This window comes from Felis catus, chromosome F2 (genome assembly GCF_018350175.1).
Source record: "Felis catus isolate Fca126 chromosome F2, F.catus_Fca126_mat1.0, whole genome shotgun sequence".
In the NCBI taxonomy this organism is placed as follows: Eukaryota; Metazoa; Chordata; class Mammalia; order Carnivora; family Felidae; genus Felis; species Felis catus.
This window is the reverse complement of record NC_058385.1, coordinates 41,184,875-41,205,934: the sequence shown is the minus strand read 5'-3', so window position 1 is coordinate 41,205,934 and position 21,060 is coordinate 41,184,875. Positions and strand designations below refer to the sequence as shown.

At 37.0% G+C, this 21,060-nt stretch overlaps 1 protein-coding gene across 3 annotated transcripts in view; it reads left to right on the top strand.

The window, feature by feature from the left end:
- VIRMA (vir like m6A methyltransferase associated) overlaps positions 1–20,632 on the top strand; it is a 58,667-nt gene extending 38,035 nt beyond the window's left edge. For 2 of the 3 annotated variants that reach the window (XM_003999978.5, XM_011291400.3), the window contains exons 16-24: positions 461–678; positions 8,082–8,214; positions 11,693–11,845; positions 12,317–12,477; positions 13,128–13,224; positions 16,231–16,397; positions 16,855–17,186; positions 19,324–19,467; positions 20,285–20,632. In XM_003999978.5, coding sequence (XP_004000027.2) covers positions 461–678; positions 8,082–8,214; positions 11,693–11,845; positions 12,317–12,477; positions 13,128–13,224; positions 16,231–16,397; positions 16,855–17,186; positions 19,324–19,467; positions 20,285–20,439 — 1,560 coding nt within the window. In that variant the 3' untranslated portion in view covers positions 20,440–20,632. The remainder of the gene's footprint in view (positions 1–460; positions 679–8,081; positions 8,215–11,692; positions 11,846–12,316; positions 12,478–13,127; positions 13,225–16,230; positions 16,398–16,854; positions 17,187–19,323; positions 19,468–20,284) is intronic. The other variant, XM_019822895.2, reaches the window with a different exon arrangement.
- The last annotated feature ends 428 nt before the right edge of the window (positions 20,633–21,060 follow it).

Here is a 21,060-nt window from a genome sequence, read left to right as displayed (position 1 = left end):
CCAAAAGAATGTAACCACTTGAAGATAGAAACTACACTCAGTGCAGTACAGAAGGAAAAATGTGTAGGAGCACCTGGCTGGCTCATTCAGTAGAGTATGCAAATCTTGATCTTGGGGTCATGAGTTCAAGCCCCACGTTGGGCATAGAGCCAGACAAACAATCAAACAAATAAATAAGTGCAAGCTTAAAAAGAGATATTCTTTTAAAGTAAAAATATTGTAAAGTAAAATATTTGTCTTTGTTTCTTTAAGTGTATATCCTTGAATTACCTTTTATAGAAGAGCAAAATGACGCCATTGTTCTTAATGTGTTTGAATTTATATTTGGTGTAGGAAGGTGACAATGTTTTGATGAGATAATTACTAAGTATTAGTTGCTGTGTGTTTCTGAAATAAAAATGTTAATCGATGGTGATAATAATGAAAGAAAATTTTTCCCTACTCCTCTCCACCCTCACAGGACATTGCGCTTATTTTGCCAAACTCTTCTGAAGGTTCTATTTCTGAACTGGAGCAGCTCTCCAATTCTCTACCAAACAAAGAATTGATGGCCTCAATCTGTGACTGTCTACTGGCTATGCTAGCTAACTCTGAGAGCAGTTATAGCTGTTTACTGACATGTGTCAGAACAATGATGTTTCTTGCAGAGCATGATTATGGATTATTTCATTTAAAAAGGTAATGCTTTATCTAATTTAATATATTCTTGGATTTAACTTTTCACTCTATCATCCCTCCCCAAATTAGTTAACTCATTGCTGTTGTAGAAGGCTGAAGATATGATTTCTTTCATGTGGAGAAATTTGTATTTATGGAAAGGATTTTTTAGTAGTGAAGTGTGCTAGTAATCCAATCTTCAGCATTAAAATATAAATTGAATAGATAGACAAATTAATGTGGACATCTTACAGTATTTAAGAAGGGAATCTTACTGTTCCAGGGATATTAATTCACACTGTTTTTGTTTTGTTGATACATTTACCTGTAGTCCTTTAAAAGTGATGGTTGATGTAGGGTGCGTGACTGGCTGAGTCAGTAGAGCATGCAGCTTTTTTTCTCAGGGTTGTGAGTTCAAGCCCCACATTGGTGTGGAGCCTACTTAAACAACAAGCAAACAAACAGAAGTGATGGTGCTGTGATGGTGCTGTGATACTCTGTGCTGATTCTGTGTTTTTTATTCTGTAGAGAAGTGGCTGAGATAAAATTAATTTGAGATGATGTAAACCTCAAGTGTAATTTCTGCTTCAGTCTCTCTGTCCATGCCCTCATCTTTTTCTTCTCTAGGAAGGTAGCTGGATGTTATGTAGATTTGCTTGGAAATTTGTAGAAGTTTGTAGGATTATGAGACAGGAAGGAGGAGGAAACATGTTTGTGCCTCTCGTTAATTCTTGTAACATTGGTTGAAAACTTACGTTCCAAATGCTCTTTGGTGCTGGCTCCTACCTTCTCCACTTCCTTCTCCTGAAAAACCTGTCTCCTCTTTTATATTCTCTTTCAGTTGGTGGCACCTGCTGAAAATCCAAGTTTTCCATTTCCTCCTACCCCCCCTTCTTAGTCTCTCACCATAATCTTTACATTTTACTCTGGAATGCCCCTTTTCCTATTGCCTGGGTATTTACTGTATATCCTTAAAGCTCATCTTCTACTCTCCATCCCCAGGAAAGCCAAAAAACTTTCCTTGATTCCTCCATTCCTAAGCTCTCATAGTATTATGTGTGATATTTTTAATTTTGCTGGATTCCTGTTTCTGGTCTTTTTTCTATTGGTAATCTTTTCCTAAGTTGTCTTAACCTATTCCAGTTTCTCCCTTTAGCTCTAATTTTTCTGCTAAGCTCCAAATAACCCATCCATTTATTTGATGTCTCTGCTTGACTTTCTATTGGACATCTCAAACTGAACAGATTTAAAGCAGAGCTCTTGAAATTCTTGCTCTCAAATATGTTTCTGTCTTGTTCATCCCAGTAAGTGTTATCACGTTAACTGTCCACACAAAACACCAAGATTTTGATTTCTCTCTTTTCCTTACTTCCTACGTGCAACCTATCAGTAAGTCCAGTGGATTATACCTCCAAAATTTATCCCTAATTTGATCACTTTTGTTCACTCTGTAGTTACCACCCTTGTCCAGTTCACTGTCATTTCGTGCATGACTCATTTCAGTAGCCTCCAGTCTACTTCTTGCTTCCACTGTTGTCCCCCTAAAATCTATTTTCTGAGCATTCAGACTGATTTTTTAAACTTAAAACAGATACATTTGTTGTTCTGCTGAAATGTTTCCAGTGGTTTCCTATTATACTGCAGTAAAATCCAAACTCTATAATGTTCTTTAAGGCTGTATACAATCTGGCCTTTGCTCATCTCTTTGACTTAACCTCATAGCTTTTTTATCCTCAGTTTTGCTACCTGTCAAGCTCATTTCTACCTCCAGACTTTTTTGTTTTGTTTTGTTTTCCTAAAATGTTTTTCCTCTAGATCTTTATAAGACTTATTTCTCACTTCACTCATGTATCTGTATAAATATTTTTCCTGTCAAAATACCTGTCTAAAATAGTCTATCCTGGGGTGCCTGACTGGCTTAGTTGGTAGAGCATGTGAGGTTTTTTTTTTTTTTTTAATGTTTATTTATTTTTGAGAGAGAAACCAGGCACGAACAGGGGAGGGGCAGAGAGAGAGGGAGACACAGAATCTGAAGCAGGCTCCAGGCTCCGAGCTGTCAGCATAGAGCCCGATGTGGGGCTCAAACTCACGGACCACAAGATCATGACCTGAGCCGAAGTCAGACGCTTGACTGACAGAGCCACACAGGCACCCCAAGCATGTGACTCCTAATCTCACGGTCATGAGTTCAAGCCCCATGTTGGGCATGGAGCCTACTTAAAGTAAAACAACAACAACAACAACAACAACAACAACAACAACAAAACACTAAAATAAGTCTATCTTTTGAGTCCCCATTCCTTATCCCCCTTTATATTTTTCACTGTATTTATACTGTTTGACATTGCATTATGTAGATTTATTGTTTATTTGAATATAAGCTACCCTAAGAAAGAGACTGTGTCTTCTTGACTTCAGTCCCCCAGCATTTAGAAACCTGGTACATAGTAGGCTCTATGAAAGAATAAAAATGGACACTGGATTCATTTAGTCCACAAATACTTATTGAATGCCTCTTCTGGGACAGATACTGTTCTAGGTACTAAAGATTGTGTAAATAAAATACATAGTATATTACAGAAAAACATTAAATAGAGCAGTTCAAGCTGCTGGTGAGTGCCAGAGTGAGGGTAGGAGTTGTCATTTGAAATACGGGGAGGAGGGGCGCCTGGGTGGCGCAGTCGGTTGAGCGTCCGACTTTAGCTCAGGTCACGATCTCGCGGTCTGTGAGTTCGAGCCCCGCGTCGGGCTCTGGGCTGATGGCTCGGAGCCTGGAGCCTGCTTCCGATTCTGTGTCTCTCTCTCTCTCTGCCCCTCCCCCATTCATGCTCTATCTCTCTCTGTCTCAAAAATAAATAAATGTTAAAAAACAAAAAAAATTAAAAAAAAGAAATACGGGGAGGTGATCAGGGAAGTCCTCACTGAGAAGGTGACCCTTGAACAAAGACCAAGACCCAAAGGTGAAGAGTGAAACATGTTAATATCCTGGGGGAGAACAATCACAAATAGCATGCCTAATGTGTCTGAGAAACAGTCATGAGGTCACAGTGGCTATCTTTGGAATAAGAGAGCAAGGAGAAAAATGATAGGGCATAGGTCGGAGAAGTAACCTGGGGGGAAGGAGGGGGGCAGCAGATCAAGGGCCTTTAGGGTTATTATAAGGGCCATTGTAAGATTTTGAGCAGAGGCAAAGAATGATCTGGTTTTTTATCTGCCTTTTTTTTTCTCATGAGCAGGTCACTATTATGCTTTTTACATAGTTCTAACAACAACCCTGAAGCACGTCACAAAAAATTTTCTTTTTTGAGGTATTTGTACTTTCAGAAGAATTACAAAAATAATAGTACAGAGTTCAGATATGCCTTTCGTCCACCTTACCCCTATGTTAATGTCTTATGCAACCACTGAATATTTATCAAAACTGAGAAACTAACCTTGGCATAATACTATTAACTAAAATACAAAATTTATTTAGATTTTATAGTTTTTCTGTTAATGTTTTTTTCTGTTTTAAGATCCAAGACAGGATCCTACATTGCTTTTAGTTGTAATGTATCCTTTGTGTCCTGTATCCTTGTTTTTCATGACCATGACATTTTTGGAGAGTACTTGTTATTTTGTAGAATGTTCCTCAATTTAGCTTTGTCTGATGTTTTCTCATAATTAGATTGAGATTATGCTTTATTGAGAAGATTACACAGAAATACCTCTTTTAGTGCACCATATTAGGAAATGCTTGATATATTTCTGATGATATCCACTTTGATCACTTGGCTGAGGTGCTGTCTGTCAGGATTCTGCACTGTAAACTTAATAATTTTCCATTTTTAATTAAATATTTTGGAGAATATATTTCCAAAATATATTTCCATTGTGCAAATACAGGATCTTATTTTTGTGTAAAACTTTAGTCAGTAGGTTGAGCATCCAGTTGGCTCAGTAGGTTGAGCATCCAGCTTCCACTCAGGTCATGATCTCACAGTTCGTGAGTTCAATCCTTGGGTTGCACTCTACACTGACAGTGCAGAGCTTGCTTGGGATTTTCTTTCTTTCCCTCTCTCTCTGCCCCTCCCTGCTCATACACACACACTCTCTCTCTCTCTCTCTCTCTCTCTCTCTCTCTCTCTCTCTCTCAAAATAGATAAACATTTAAAAGTATTGTTAAAAACAAACAAAAACCCTTTTGTCCACTAATTTTAGTATTCATCAGTGAATCTAGGCATATGGCAGGTTTTACTATGGTATCCCAATGCTGGTTTCGTATTTCTCTTAATCTTTTTTAAATTATTTTTGATGGTTTATTTTTTATTTTTAAAATTTTTAATGTTTATTATTTTTGAGAGAGAGAGACAGAGCTTGAGACGGGGAGGGAGAGAGAGAAAAGGAGACACAGAATCTGAAACAGGCTCCAGGCTCTGAGCTGTCAGCACAGAGCCCGATGGCGGGGCTTGAACTCACAAACCGCGAGATCATGACCTGAGCCGAAGTCAGACACTTAACCGACTGAGCCACCCAGGTACCCCAATGGTTGTTTATTTTTGAGAGAGCAAAAGAGAATGAGTGGGGAAGGGTCAGAGAGAGAGGGAGACACAGAATCTGAAGCAGACTGCAGGCTGTAAGCTGTCAGCACAGAGCCCAACATGGGTCTCGAACTCAGGAATTGTGAGATCATGATCTGAGCCAAAAAGTCAGGAAGCTTAACCGACTGAGCCACGCAGGTGCCTCTCTCTTATTCCTTTTTAATTTATTAATTATCCTTCTATAAAGAAGAATTACCACTTTCTCCTCGTTTATTTACTTATTCAGGGATATAAGTATGAATTTATGGACATTATTTTTTTTCTCTTTGTATGATAATCTGATACTATTGCTATTCATTTTGTTGCTCAGCTTGTGTCAGTGATTTTGTTTCTTCTTATTGGATAGAGCTAGGAAATATATGCCTGTGTCCTAACTCATGCATATATATGTCTACATTTCTTTTTGTATCTATTTATTTGTATGTGTGTATTGTTTTTGTTTTTATTTATTATTTTTTTTCAAGTTTCATGACATTGCTTTATTATCCATCAGAGTTCATCTCAGGGTCCATACAAATTCAGTCTTTCAGAGTACTATCTCTGGCTTGCGTATGTCAAATGTGGACCAGCCCTTGTGACTGTGGGACAGGTTGAGCCAAAGAGGCCCTGGCCTTTTGGTTTTAGGACTACATGGACATCCAGAGCCCTAGGGCATCAGAAGGGGTCCTGCCGAGAGCTGTTTGTATGGAGGCTGGGCCAGATGTATTAGTGGGGAGCTGGCCTCTTTGCTGGGCCTAAGGGAAATAAAGTTAAATATCTCTATTCTACATTGATCACATTCGCATTGGATGGAAACGTTGAACGCACTTTGGTCTTGGCTGCAGTGATTCCCTCTCTGTTACTGTGTTTCTGACTCTGTCTTCGTTCACCCTTAGGAGCCATGGAGCTGGCACTTACTCAGCGGGCTCCTAGGGTTGGCCATCAGGTTCCCACTGGGTTCTGTGCTCAGTAACAGCCATCAGCATCAGATATCCCAAAGGAGAATAGCCCTTCTATTCCTGAGCTTGGTGCTTGGCTGTTTGTAACAAGGGGAGGCAGACAGGATCCAGCTTGCCTCATTGCTCTGGTTGATTGAAGTGCCTTCCTCCTCCTTCTTTTTTTTCTTTAAAATATAATTTTTTGTCAAGTTGGCTAACGTACGGTGTATATAGTATGCTCTTGGTTTTGGGGGTAGATTCCCGTGATTCATCACTTTGTATGTATTTTTTTAAATGAGTCCATACTGACATTTTGATTCTAATATTAGATGTTGATTCTAGCTTTCTCTCTTTCCTTGTAACCTTATTCATGTTTCATGTTGTGCAGTTGTGTGGATTTTGACAAATGTATAGAGTCATGTGTTTATTGCCACAGTTGCATACAGAACAGTTCCATCAGTGTACTACCTTTTTATAGACAACTTTTTTATAGGCTGAGCAACAGGGGCAGCTGGGTGGCTCAGTTGGTTAAGCATCTGACTCTTGACTTCGTCTCAAGTCATGATCTCACAGTTCGTGAGTTCGAGCCCTGCGTCAGGCTCTATGCTGACAGCTCAGAGCCTGCTTGGGATTCTGTGTCCCTCTCTCTCTGCCCCTTCCCTACTTGCTCTCTCTCTCTCTCTCAAAATAAATAAAAAGATAAACTTAAAAAAAAAAGTTGAGCAATAAAAATACCAGCTTAAAAGCTTAGATATTCTAATAGGTATGTAGTGGACCCCAGATTTTAATAGATCATGGAAGTATTTGCTTAAGGTTATATGTAGAGACTAGTAATTGGTGTAGTCCAGTTTATATCCATTCTTTTTCCATTAATCATATTATCTTTGTATTTAATCTCATTCCTGTTTGTTGTGCCTTGTCCATTCCAGTATTTTATAAAGTTCTCAAGAGCAGGAGTCTTTATCTTTCTCTTTTGTATTGTTTTACCAAAGTCTTCTATGATGGCATCTCAGAATCCATCTGAGTTATATTTTTCAAATGTAAACACTGCATGTTTAGTGTTAATATAATCTTATTTTCATTTTGATTAATTATGAATTGTTACAACTCAAAGGGCACAATTGAATATTAGAATACTTTGTCCTTGAAATTCTCTTTTGATCAACAAAGAGCTGTGTAATTGTATAGAATAATTTTAGCAGGACTTGGATATGGTTGATTGTTATACTTAAATCTACCTATATCAGGAATTGGCAAACTATGGGCCACAGGCCAAATTCAGCTGACCACCAGTGTTTATAAATACAGTTCTGTTGGAGCATAGCCAGCATTTATGTGCTGTTTATGTCTGTTTTCCCACTACACAAATGAGTTGAGTAGTGACTGACACTGGTGTTGTGTATAGAGAGAAACAGACTGCGTTTTTATTTAGCCAGCAAAGCATAAAATATGTACCATTAGGTTCTTTACATAAAAAGTTTGCAGACCCCCAGTCTATACCCTTGATTTTCTTCTGTCAAATTATAGTAATAATAATAATTATTATTATTAAATAATTTACATAATAATTATTACATAAAGCAGGCTTTCTGGTCAGGCTTCTGAGACAGCTATAACCTCCTTGTATTAGAGAAATCCTCAGGCTATAAAAAGTATAAAAAATAGGGAATTTGGAGTTTCTTTTGCTAAGTTTTATATCTTTATTATTTGGGGGAAATTTTTTCTTTTTTTGTGGGGGACTTGAAGCTTATTTTTAAAAGAAGATATCTGTAGATATTGCTTTGTAAAATGGTGTGTGTACATAGGCACATCAAAACATTTTTTAAATGATGGGTTGAATTTTGTTCTGTCTGAACTGGAGATCATTTATTTCTCATACTAGATTTATATGTTCAAATTTTGAGACATATTCTCTCTTTATTTACAGTTCTTTGAGGAAAAACAGTAATGCTCTGCATAGTTTACTGAAACGAGTGGTCAGCACATTTAGTAAGGACACAGGTGAACTTGCATCTTCATTTTTGGAATTTATGAGACAAATTCTTAACTCTGACACAATGGTAAGTGTACAGAAATGTATATGTATGTATTTGGTATTTTTTAAATTTATAGACTTTTGTCATAAGTTAAATCACTTGCATTCAAAAATATCTTGAAATGGTTTTTGGAAGTTTGAACTTAGAATAGTGTTTTTTTTTTCTGTGTCCTTACTCTACTATAAATGCAAGGTTTTGATTTCTAAAAAAGATAGGTGTTTTAGAGTAGAATTTACTGAACTCTTCTTAAATCTATTAAACATCATTAATTTGTGAATACCCTGTAACTTGGCAACTTAGAGAAAAATACTACTTACAGAGCCTTCATCTTTTATATAATTTTTTACATTGAGTTATCTTGCCAGGGACATTCAGGGCAGTCAAATTTTATTAGTCTCTTAATCAGATATTTACCTTCTGTCATTTAATTGAGCATTTACTCATTGTGTTTTGGATATTGTGCTTTTGGGGTGATTGCAAAGTTTATTACACTAGGGTATTTTGGATCCATCATAGATACTAAGTATCTATTTCTCTAAAATCTTATTGTTAAAATCTAATTAAGAATTTCTCCTGGGGCACCTGGGTAGCTTAGTCTGTTAAGCCTCTGATTCTTGATTTTGGCTCAGGTCATGATCTCATGGTTTGTGAGTTTGAGCCCTGCGTCGGGCTCTGCACTGACCACGTGGAGCCTGCTTGGGACTCTCTGTCTCCATCTCTCTCTGCCCCTCTCCTACTCACGTGCGCTCGTTCTCTCTCTCTCTCTCTCTCTCTCTCTCTCTCAAAATAAACTTAAAAAAAAAAATCTCTCCCATCATATTTTTCAAAATCTAGTATATGTTGTAGACACAATTCCAGAAACCTTTAATAGGCTTGCCTTTAAAAAGTGTTTTTGGTCAGATAAATTTGGAAAAGTCTCCCCTGATGGAACTTAACTGTGCACATTAGTATAGTAAAAGTTCTGAAAGTTCCTGGATAAATAGAAACTTGCTTTACTATAGTCTAATCTAGCTTTTCCCAAATGGGTTGCCTGCAAAATACTTTGTGTGTGTGTGTGTGTGTGTGTGTATGTGTACATGTGCATATACTGTTAACATCCTGTGGGTCTGTATTCTGTCAACACTGGTTTAAGAAATTCAGCTCAAGGGCACCTGTGTGTGTCAGTGGGTTGATCATCTGACTTCAGCTCAGGTTATGATCTTATGGTTGGTGAGTTCAAATGCCACATCCAGCTTGCTGCTGTCAGCACAGCTCACTGCCCCTCCCCTGCTCACGCTTTCTTTCTTTAAAAAACAAAAAAAAAAAATTCAGCTCATATTTAAGATTTGTGTTTGGAAAGAATTGTGGAGGACCTGTTTAGTTCAGTTTTACCAAAATAAATATAATATGGGATGATTTCATAAGGTAAAATTAAGTAAAATTACTGTTTAGTAAACATGTAATGCGTGTAATTTATATTAAGAATATCTACTCCTCCAGTAAGGGATGCCTCGCTGGCTCAGTCAGGAGAGCATGAGACTTGGCTCTTGCGGTCATGAGTTCAAGCCTCACATTGGGCATGGAGCCTACTTAAAAATTTTTTTCCGTTTTACTCTAGTAAGCACCTCTTGGCTCCCTGTTGTTTTTGTAGTTTTTTTTATACTGATTTTACTGGCAGATTTGTGTTTGCTTTGTGTCAGATATACTTTATTTAAGTGATTAAGTTTACCAGATGCTTTGATCCTTAAAGATCAGATTTTGATTCTGAAAGGTAAAGAGCATATTTAATGGTAGGACTATAGCTACCATAAAGAAATTTTAGGAGTTTTTATGTAATGGAAGACTAATTAGTTTTACCAGATCCTAAGTGGTATGTTGTTAATAAATCAGTTTGACAGATTTTCTTATGCATGTCATCAATTAAACAGTTTCTAATCAAAAACCACTAACCAGTGTTCATTCTTGTTATCCAGGAGCTGCTGGTCCCTGAGGACTGCTAATTAATGCTTTTATTCATCCCTCACCAGTGCATTTCCTTTTCTTACCTCCTTCATTGGGAAGATCAAGGCCATCCTGTTTGGTTTCTCAATGTTTTCACTCTCCCTTAGATTCTTTCCCTGTTTTTTCTGACCTGTTGTTTCCTTCCTTAATCAGAGGAGAATATCCCTTCCCCCCCTCCCCCATCACTTCATTTCTATCTATGACATATATCTTACACCTTCTAATATCCTATCTAGCACCTTTTCCCTCTCCTGTTTCTCCTTGCCCTTGGCTACTTGATAGAATCTCTGAATATCCAAAATCAAATTCATTATCTTCCCCCATAAACTTGATTTATCTGTCCTACTTTTATATCATGATCTTCCCTGACCTTCACGATAGAAATCATGAAATAGTAGCCAACTTTCCTCCTTTTCTTCATCCTCTTCAGCAGCTGTCATTCGTATCAGTTTTATTTATAATACCTTTCATATTTCATTTTCTTTTGTATTTTACCACTATTACCTTAGATTTCCTTCCTGCTGCTGCTTTTTTCGTAATGTGTTTATTGAAGTATGATCTACATCTCATAAAATTCACCCCTTTAGTTTTTAGTATATTGTACAACCATCTCTGCTATGTAATTTCAGAATGCTTTCGTAATCCCAAAAAGAAGCTCTGTGCCCATAACAGAAACTCCTCTTTTCCCCTTTTAGCCTATGGCAATCACTAATCTACTTTTCCATCTCTATATCAGTCTCTGCAAAAAAATTGCTGGGATTTTGATAGAAATTGTATTGAAATTTGGGAGTATCACTATCTTAATACCTTTTACTATATGGCTTACTTTTTTTTAAAACAGGAAATATTAACTTTTTTCACTACAGAATATAGCCCTAAATACAGTAGTTACTGTTTTCTTTAGTTGTTTGCTTTATCTCTAGAAAGATAAACTCAGGTTTCATCAGTTCTTTATTTTAGTAGTAGGCATTTTATTAACTTAAGTATCAATCAGTATGTTACATGCCCAGCAAGTGCCAGTGTATTTGCCATTGGATATTTTTGTTAAGAAACTTAGGGGCGCCTGGGTGGCTCAGTCGGTTAAGCGGCCGACTTCGGCTCAGGTCACGATCTCGCGGTCCGTGAGTTCGAGCCCCGCGTCGGGCTCTGTGCTGACGGCTTAGAGCCTGGAGCCTGTTTCAGATTCTGTGTCTCCCTCTCTCTCTGCCCCTCCCCCGTTCATGCTCTGTCTCTCCCTGTCTCAAAAATAAATAAAACGTTAAAAAATAAAAAAATAAAGAAACCTTGCTGCTAGTATATTGAATATGTGTGTTTAGCTCTTTATTATGTGAGTCTTACTCAAAGAAAATGCATTTCAGCCTTAAGCTGATTAACTCTTTCTTAAAACTAGCCATTTATACTGGTGTAAAACCAAAACACTGAGGGGAAGATTGCAGCAAATGGCTTAAATATCTGTATAAGTGTGGAAGCATCTTTGCAAATTTCTCTGCTCTCAAATTTAACTTGTGTGTGACATTTACAGGGATGTTGTGGAGATGATAGTGGTCTCATGGAAGTAGAGGGAACTCATCCGTCACGGACAATGAGTATTAATGCTGCAGAGTTAAAACAGCTTCTACAAAGCAAAGAAGAAAGTCCAGAAAATTTGTTCCTTGAACTAGAGAAGCTTGTTTTGGTAAAAAAAAAAAAAAAAAAAAAAAAAAAAACAGAAGCAAAATAAACATATTTGCTCATTCCTAAGATATATTTTTTTCTCTTTTTGACTAGTGCAAGTTTTTCAGTGACCTTTTTAAATAGTGAACCTTCAGTTGGATACCTGTAATAAAGTTTGACATAACTCTTTGAATTAATAATTTGGAGTGAAGTCCTCCATACTGTTATGAATCTTAAGGAAGAAGGCATTCGTTTTTGAATTATCTATTTGAATGCAGGGTGTCCCCTGCTACCATTCTTTAGAAATAAAATGACAAATGTTTTTGGTATTTGTTTTACTTGAATATGTTTAATGTTCATAAGTTTATGACAGTATTCCAAATTTCTTAGTAATCAAAAAATACAACCTTTTCTACTAAAGAGTCAGTAGATTATGGGCATAAATGTTCAAGTTTTACCTGTATCATCTTATTCTGCTTTTGTCTATATCTAGGAACATTCAAAAGATGATGACAATCTGGATTCTTTGTTGGACAATGTAGTTGGACTTAAGCAGATGCTGGAGTCATCTGGTGATCCTTTACCTCTTGGTGACCAGGATATAGAACCAGTACTTTCAGCTCCAGAATCTCTCCAGAATCTGTTTAATAATAGGTAAAACAAGCAATGTTTTGTGGTTGAGTATTGTATATTTAATGACCGAGGTCTAGAGAGGGCCAACAAGCTATTTTTGTTAGGGCTGGATAATAAAAATTCTAGGCTTTGTAGGCCACATTCAGCCTCTGTTGCATATTCTTCTGTAGCATTTTGTTTGTTTCATATGTTTTTTTAAAAAACTTAAATAATAGGGGCACCTGGGGTGGCTTAGTCAGTTAAGCATCCGACTCTTGATCTCAGCTCAGGTCTTGATCTCAGTGTTGTGAGTTCAAACCCCATGTTGGGCTCTGTGCTGGGTGTGAAGCCTACTTAAAAACAAAATGAAACAAAACTTAAATAATAAACCATTTCTATCTTACAGGCTGTACACAAGCAGGCTGGCAGAATGGAGGCTATACTTTACTGATACTTCTAAAGCATAACTATTCAGTGTGATGGAATTACTCTCTAAATTTAGAAAAATTAAATATGGGCAGTTTCTGTACACATTGCTACAGTGTAATAAACTTGGCTTTTAAGTACTAATTTTACTAACAGTTTTGAGGGTGACATTTTAAATTGTACATTGTACAGATTTTGCTTAGAAGATAAGCTAAAATAATTTGATTTGGAATTCTGCTTTTTACCAAATGTCTTTTCTGTTCTAGGACTGCATATGTGCTAGCTGATGTCATGGATGATCAGTTGAAATCCATGTGGTTCACTCCATTTCAGGCTGAAGAGATTGATACAGATCTGGATTTGGTATAAGTAATTTTATTACTAAATATTTAGAAAAAAGTTATTGTTGATTTTTTTGGTTTTTGTGTGTATTATTAGCACTAAAATAAGATACATGTTGTATGGCTGTTAAAAGCCCATTGAGGGGATGCCTGGCTGGCTGCCGTAGAGCATGCAACTCTTCATTGTATTGTAAGTTTGAGCCCCACGGTGGGTAATAGAGATTACTTAAAAATAAAATCTTAAAAACAAACAAAAAAAGGCCCGTTTGTGGACCAGTACTGCATTATTTTCATATCGGCTGCCCACTTAATGGTATCCAGGACATTCAGTATCTTATGCTACTTATTTTGCTTCTTTCTAGTTAGTGATATGTATATTTGAGAATGAGATGCTTTCTTTTTTCTCTTTCTGTTTTTTAGAGAGAGAGTGAGAGCAGGGGAGAGGGCCAGAGGGAGAGAGAGAATCTTAAGCAGGCTCCATTCTCGGTGGGGAGCCCGATGCAGGGTTTGACCCTGGGATCATGACCTGAGCCAAAATCAAGAGTTGGACACTCAACTGACTGAGCCACCAAGGTGCCCTGAGAATGAGATTCTTTGGGGAAAAATTATGTTTTTGCCTAAGTACTCTGAGGCACTTTGTTTTCTTATATTTGTAGGGTATAGAATAGAGAAAAGTATCCCACAGAATTATAATTCATTTCTGTTTTGGGGTTTAAGGAAAGGAATGGTATTGTGGCAATCTACTTTTAATTTTGGGGCAAATGTGAAGAATCTATTTATTAAAATAACATAGGTACAAAAGGGAATTCACATTCTTAAACGTAATGCTGAACATGTAAGAGTATAGTTAAACATTTAAAATTAGAAGCATGCTGATTTATGTTTCTCAGAGCCATATTAGGGAGGATGATTTCAGCCACATATTATACTATATATTATTTTTTTCTTGATCAGAAAAATAAATATATTTGGATATTCCCTGGTTCAAAAAGTGTTAGTATTTATTATATGCAGTAAGACTAAAAGAATTATTTACTTCATGCTTAAGGTGTATTTAATATATTTGAGAGCTCCTTTCCCTTCTTTTAAACTATTGCATAAAATCTGGGGTGCCTGGAAGGCTCAGTTGGTTAAGTGTCTGACTTTGGCTCAGGTCAGGATCTCACCACCCGTTAGTTTGAGCCCTGTGTCAGGCTCTGTGCTGACAGCTCAGAGCCTGGAGCTGCTTTGGATTTTGTGTTTCCTTTTCTTTCTGCCCTCCCCCACTTGCATTCTGTCTCTTTCTGTCAAAAATAAATAAACATTAAAAAATTTAATATCGCATAAAATCCGATTTAAATTGCATTAAAGAATTAATTTCTCACGGTGCCTGGATGGCTCAGTCAATTGGGTGTCCAACTTTGCTTAGGTCATGATCTCAGTTTATATGAGTTCGACCCCTACATCAAGCTTGCTGCTGTCGATGTAGGGCCTCCTTCAGACTCCCTGTCCCCCTCTTCTCTGCCCCTCCCCTGTTCTCTCTCTCTCAAAAATAAATGAACATTTTTTAAAAAAAGAATTAATTTCTCTTGGGGTGCCTGGCTGGCTTAGTCAGTAGAGCAAGCATGTGACTCTTGATCTTGGGGTTTTCAGTTAAAGCCCCACATTGGGCATAAAGCTTGCTTAAAAATTACCAAAAGGGGCGCCTGGGTGGCTCATTTGGTTGTGTCTGACTCTTGATTTCGGCTTGGGTCATGTTCCAGGGTTGTAGGATTGAGCCTCATGTTGGGTTCCACCTTGAACATGGAGTCTGCTCAAGATTTTCTCTCTCTGGCCCCTCTCCCCTGCTAGCACGCTCTCTCAAATTAAAAAAAAAAAAAAAATTTCTTCTTTAGTGTAAATTGTCAATGATTCTTTAGAACTGTTCTGTCCAATAGAACTTTATGCAGTAACAGAAATGTTCAGAAATGTCCTCTGTTTAGTATAGTAGCCATTAGCCTTATGTGACTGTTGAACAATGAAATGTTGCTAGTGTGACTGAAGAACTGAATTTTATTTTTTATTTAATTTTAATTAATTTAAATTTAAATAGGCACAAGAGGTTAAGGGACTACCTACCATATCTAGCATCATAGATCTAAAATATTTGTTAGAAGCATGTTGTTTTCTTTATAACTTTTATATTGAATCACAACTGTCTTTATTGTAACCTTACATGGTTTAGAAAATTTGGGGTTTTAGGTTTGCTAAATTTAAATAAAACTGAAGTAAACATAATTTTTATTTCTCTGGAAGTAAACTTAGATTGGACCCTCATTAAATGCGTAGAACTTTGAGATCTGTGGCACAGAATCCTTTTATAATAGATATGTTGACTATACAGGGCTTACAAAGTATGTTATTTTCAGATTCTTTGGGAAACGTTTTGGAGAGCTACTTTATTAATTTATATAGATAAATTCTGAGTTCCTTGTCAGACAGCAGAGGCCTCCCAAATTTGACAACCCTTCTTTGAGGAAGAATGCCACTCTCTTCCATCCCTCCAAAATGCAGCTGAATTCCTAAGATTTTTGACTACCAATGATGTTGCTTTTTGAAAGGATAAGGGAAAGGGGTGCCTGACTGGCTTAGTCAATGGAGCATACAACTCTTGATCTTGAGATTGTGAATTCAAGCCCCATGTTGGATGTAGAGATTACTTAAAAATAAATTCTTTAAAAAAAAGGTGGGGGGGTGCATCTGGGTGGCTCAGCTGGTTAAGTGTCTCACTCTTGGATTCATCTCGGGTCACGATCTCTGGTTTGTGGGATTAAGCCCTGTGTTGGGCTCCCTGCTCACAGTGCAGAGCCTGGTTGGGATTCTTTCTCCTCTCTTTCTCTCGCTCTCTCAAAATTAATTAAAAAAAAAAAGGATGAGGGAAAGAGGCCGACCTATAATTTATTTATTATGAGTCAAAGCTAGTTTATAGGAAATAAGAATTTTAATAAATGTTACATTAATAATTATATTTAAGATTATTTTTCATTTTGTTTAATTTTTATGATTGCAGGTAAAGGTTGACCTAATTGAGCTCTCTGAAAAATGCTGTAGTGACTTTGACTTGCACTCAGAATTAGAGCGCTCATTTTTGTCAGAACCATCATCTCCAGGGAGAACTAAGACTACTAAAGGATTCAAACTTGGGAAGCACAAGCATGAGACCTTTATAACTTCAAGGTAAAACTTTTTCTACTGAAGATCTTGATTGTGGTCATGGAAGCTTATTTCTTGCAATGTATTTTAAGATAGACACTAACTATAAGAGAAAAAAGGAAGTTGACATGATACTTGAGTCATGAATATTGTTTGGAATTTTTTTTAAGATAATACTTTGGCCAGGATATCCCTGGTACTTTTGTTATGTTCTACTTTATGAGAGTTTGGAAGGTTTGAACAAGAGGTGAACTGGATTATTTTAAATAATTGTTAGTCATATCATAAAATGTGAGTACCATTCTTAGCTAGTTTTGTTGTCCATCCCTGGAGAGGAATAGAGATGTTTGCAGTGTTAACACAATTGAAATAAGAACTAATTGAAACGTAGTTTTCAATATTACAAAGACTGACTTAAATATTCACTGGAAATAGAAAAAAAAAAAGAATAAGTTTTCATGGAGTGTTTTTATTTTAATAGCGGGAAGTCTGAATACATCGAACCTGCCAAACGAGCTCATGTTGTGCCACCACCAAGAGGAAGGGGCAGGGGAGGATTTGGACAGGGTATACGACCCCATGATATTTTTCGTCAGAGAAAACAGAACACAAGCAGACCACCATCTATGCACGTGGATGACTTTGTTGCGGCTGAAAGTAAAGAAGTGGTCCCTCAAGATGGAATACCCCCACCAAAACGACCACTCAAAGTATCACAGAAGATTTCTTCTCGTGGTGGATTTTCAGGCAATCGAGGAGGACGGGGTGCTTTTCACAGTCAGAATAGGTTTTTCACACCACCTGCTTCAAAAGGTAATTATTTATGTATATTTTCTAGTGGGTTAGAATATTGGAATATTAGCATATTTAATAGAAGTGATTTAGATGTGGGGCACCTGGGTGACTGAGTCAGTTGAGCGTCCGACTTCGGCTCAGGTCATGATCTCGCAGTTTGTGAATTCAAGCCCCGTGTAGGCCTCTGTGATGGCAGCTCAGAGCCTGGAGCCTGCTTTAGATTCTGTGTCTCCCCCTCTCTCTGCCCCTTCCCCGCTCATGCTCTGTCTCTCTGTGTCTCTCAAAAATGAATAAACGTTAAAAAAAAATTTTTTTTTTTAAAAGAAGTGATTTAGATATAAGTGATTCAGATGAAGTACTTTTCAGTTACTACAATTAAGCGACTTCTCAGACCACTGGTAACTATTTGCTGAGTACTTTATTGGATAGAAAAAAGAAATCTTTTTTTTTTTTTTATTTTTAAAAAATTTTAACAATTTAAAAATTTTTTTTAAATGTTTGTTTAATTTGAGAGAGAGAGAGCAGAGTACAAGTAGGGGAGGGGCAGAGAGAAAGGGAGACACAGAATCTGAAGCAGGCTCCAGGCTCTGAGCTGTCAGCACAGAGCCCAATGCAGGGCTTGAATTCACGAGCCACAACATCATGACCTGAGCTGAAGTTGGACGTTTAACCAACTGAGCCACCCAGGCACCCCAGAAAAAATCTTTTTTAAGTTAATATTTAATTAATTGCATGTTTAGTGATAAGTTTAAAAGAAGTCAGTTGGCTAATTATTTTCCTTTTTATATTGAAAATTGTGTTTATCCTTTCTGAATAGTACATATACAATCTCACAGTTCTACTTGCCAACAATTTCTTTAGGATTCTTCTAAGTAGTTAAGCATTGATTCTCTTATCTACTTGCTTCTTGATGTTATATTTAATTTGTTGTGTTTTTTTTTTTTAAGATTTAATTATTTATTTATTTTTAAATTTTATTTTAGAGAGACAGAGAGAGAATGCGTGAGCAGGGGAGAGGGGCGGAGGGGAGAGAGAGAAAAATCTTAAACAGATTCCACACTTAGTGGAGGGCCTGACACGGGGCTTGATCCCACAAACTTCAGATCATGACCTGAGCTGAAATCAAGAGTTGGATGCTCAACCGACTGAGCCACCCTGGCTCCCCTTAAGATTTTATTTTTAAATCTCTACACCCAACATAGGGTTCGAATCCACAACCCCAAGGTCAAGAGATATATGTTCTATCGAGTGAGCCAGCCAGACACCCCTATTTAATCTGTTTTAAATTATTTCAAGATTTTGCCTGTGAATGAATTCCATTTGAAATGTTGTACACCTGTCATACCTGTTTCAGAATGCTACCCTCCTTATGGGCTCTAGGGAGACCACTGCACAGCAGAGCTTTAAGTTACAAATCTTGTTTCTTTTTTAAGTTACTGTTGTGGAAAAAATTTTTTTAAAGATTTTATTTTTATGTAATCCCTACACCCAATGTGGGACTCAGACTCACAACCCCGAGATCAAGAGTTGCATACTCCACCTACTGAGCCAGCCAGGCGCCCCTACTATTGTGGAATGTAACAGAAAAACCACAAAACTTGTTTTATTGATTGTCACAGGTGGCTACTTTAACTTACTGCATGATATTTTTTGCTTCTGTGATTTATTAAACATTATTCCTTGTTTAAAAAAAGTTTCAAGATTTTAGAAACTAGGTATACTTGTAGAAATTATACTTCGCTAGTGGATTGTTGACATGTTTTCATGCTGCTGAGTTAAAGAGGTTGGTAGTGAAAGTGAATAGCAGTTTATATTAATAGCAAATACATAGCTGTGTTGGGACTATTATGTAAAACACTCTCATATCAACCCTTTGAGGTAGATTCTGTTAGTACACCCACTTTACAGAAGAGAAAACTATCAGCTGACCAGGATATATAAATGTAAGTGACAGAACCAATATTTGAATGCTCGCGGTCTGGCTGTAGAGCCTCTGCTTCTAACCACATACGATGCTGCCACACTGTAGTATATAAGCCAGAATTTCACCGTTTCTCTTTCATTACTTTGAAGAATAAGAAAAGCCTGTTGAGTCTTTTTTAATTCAGTTGAAGTTGTGAAAATAGTAGGTTTTGATTGTGTTTTCTCTTTTTAGGAAACTACAGTCGTCGGGAGGGAACAAGAGGCTCCAGTTGGAGTGCTCAGAATACTCCTCGAGGAACTTACAATGAAAGTCGTGGAGGCCAGAGCAATTTTAACAGAGGACCTCTTCCACCGTTGCGACCACTTAGTTCTACAGGTATACATCCTTCCGAGTTGATATCGCTGAGGCAGGGAATTGGGGGGGGGGGGGTTGGTGAATCCTCCTTTTTAAGTTGTCAGATGTCATATACTCTCATTCAGAGAGAGGATATTTTAGAACATAGACTTATAATTCTAAAGTCAATTTAATTTTATATCTGCAAATGAATGCCCAATGTTCATATTCTGTGGGAATAATAAAAATTCTGGATTCTGAATACACGTATAATCTGAGCAGTTTCACAGTGATGTGCTGATAATGAAAGCCAATCCTTTTTTTTTTTTTTTAAATTTTTTTTTTCAACGTTTATTTATTTTTGGGACAGAGAGAGACAGAGCATGAACGGGGGAGGGTCAGAGAGAGAGGGAGACACAGAATCGGAAACATGAAAGCCAATCCTTAAGATACTTTTTTGACCAAAGTATTTTAGTAATAGAGATATCTTCATACAGTGTATTCTATTTTTGTTTATAATATTGGTGTTGTGTGAGTAGGCACATAACCTGTTTTTCCTCAAACATTACTATATCAAGTCCAGAATTCTTCTGGTCAGAAGTAGCTTTTGGTTTCATATTCACTTACTTTTTTATAACAGCTTTATTTGCGATATAATTCTCACATATCATACAATTTACCTATTTAAGGTAGACAGTTCAGCAGTCTTCATCACATTTACAGAAAGAACCTGCACATGGATTTTAAAGGGGCAAAGAGTAATTCCTCTCTTAGTTTGAGCTCAGTTTTATAGGTTACTATTTCTATAGTGGGAATGTAAAGGGTGTTATGACTAAAAACTATATTCTTTTTTTTGTAGGCTACCGCCCAAGTCCTCGTGACCGTGCTTCCAGAGGTCGTGGGGGACTTGGACCTTCCTGGGCAAGTGCAAATAGCGGCAGTGGAGGCTCAAGAGGAAAGTTTGTCAGTGGAGGCAGTGGTAGAGGTCGTCATGTACGATCCTTTACACGATAAAAATTCTTTTGGGAACATCCTGAGTGTATACGAACATTTCATGAGGACAATAAAAGTAAAATAAGACATTAAAGGACCAACTTAGACTTAGCAGTTATCTGGAGACATCTGAGAGAATATTTTTATCTGAAGAAAGCAGATTTTGTTTGATACCTAACACAAGATTTCAATAAAAATCCAAACTTTGTATGTACGTTTGTATATATTTTTTCCCTTTCATATTTAACTATTTACAAAATTTCTTAGGTAGAAAATGAACAATGAAGTGACTTTGGTTTTAGTGTATTTTTGCCTATGCCACAGATGTCCTCAATACTTTCTCAGCTCATGGTGCCCTTTAGTAGTGTTGCAGTAACTTTTTCACAGCACAGCTAAGCCAAAAGAAGTACCTAATACTTCTATTTATTAACAGTTGGGTCCAAACAGCTTCATAAGAATTTATATCATAACCATGAGTAACTGTGAACACTGCCACCTTCTTACTTTGGAACCAGCTTGGACACCATCAGTATCATTTCCTGTTCCACAATGCTTTTAGCATAGTACTTTTTATCAGAACTGCTGAAAACCTGGTTTTGCAAAGATACACTGTCATGGGAAAATTTAGTGCTAGTTAAAGTA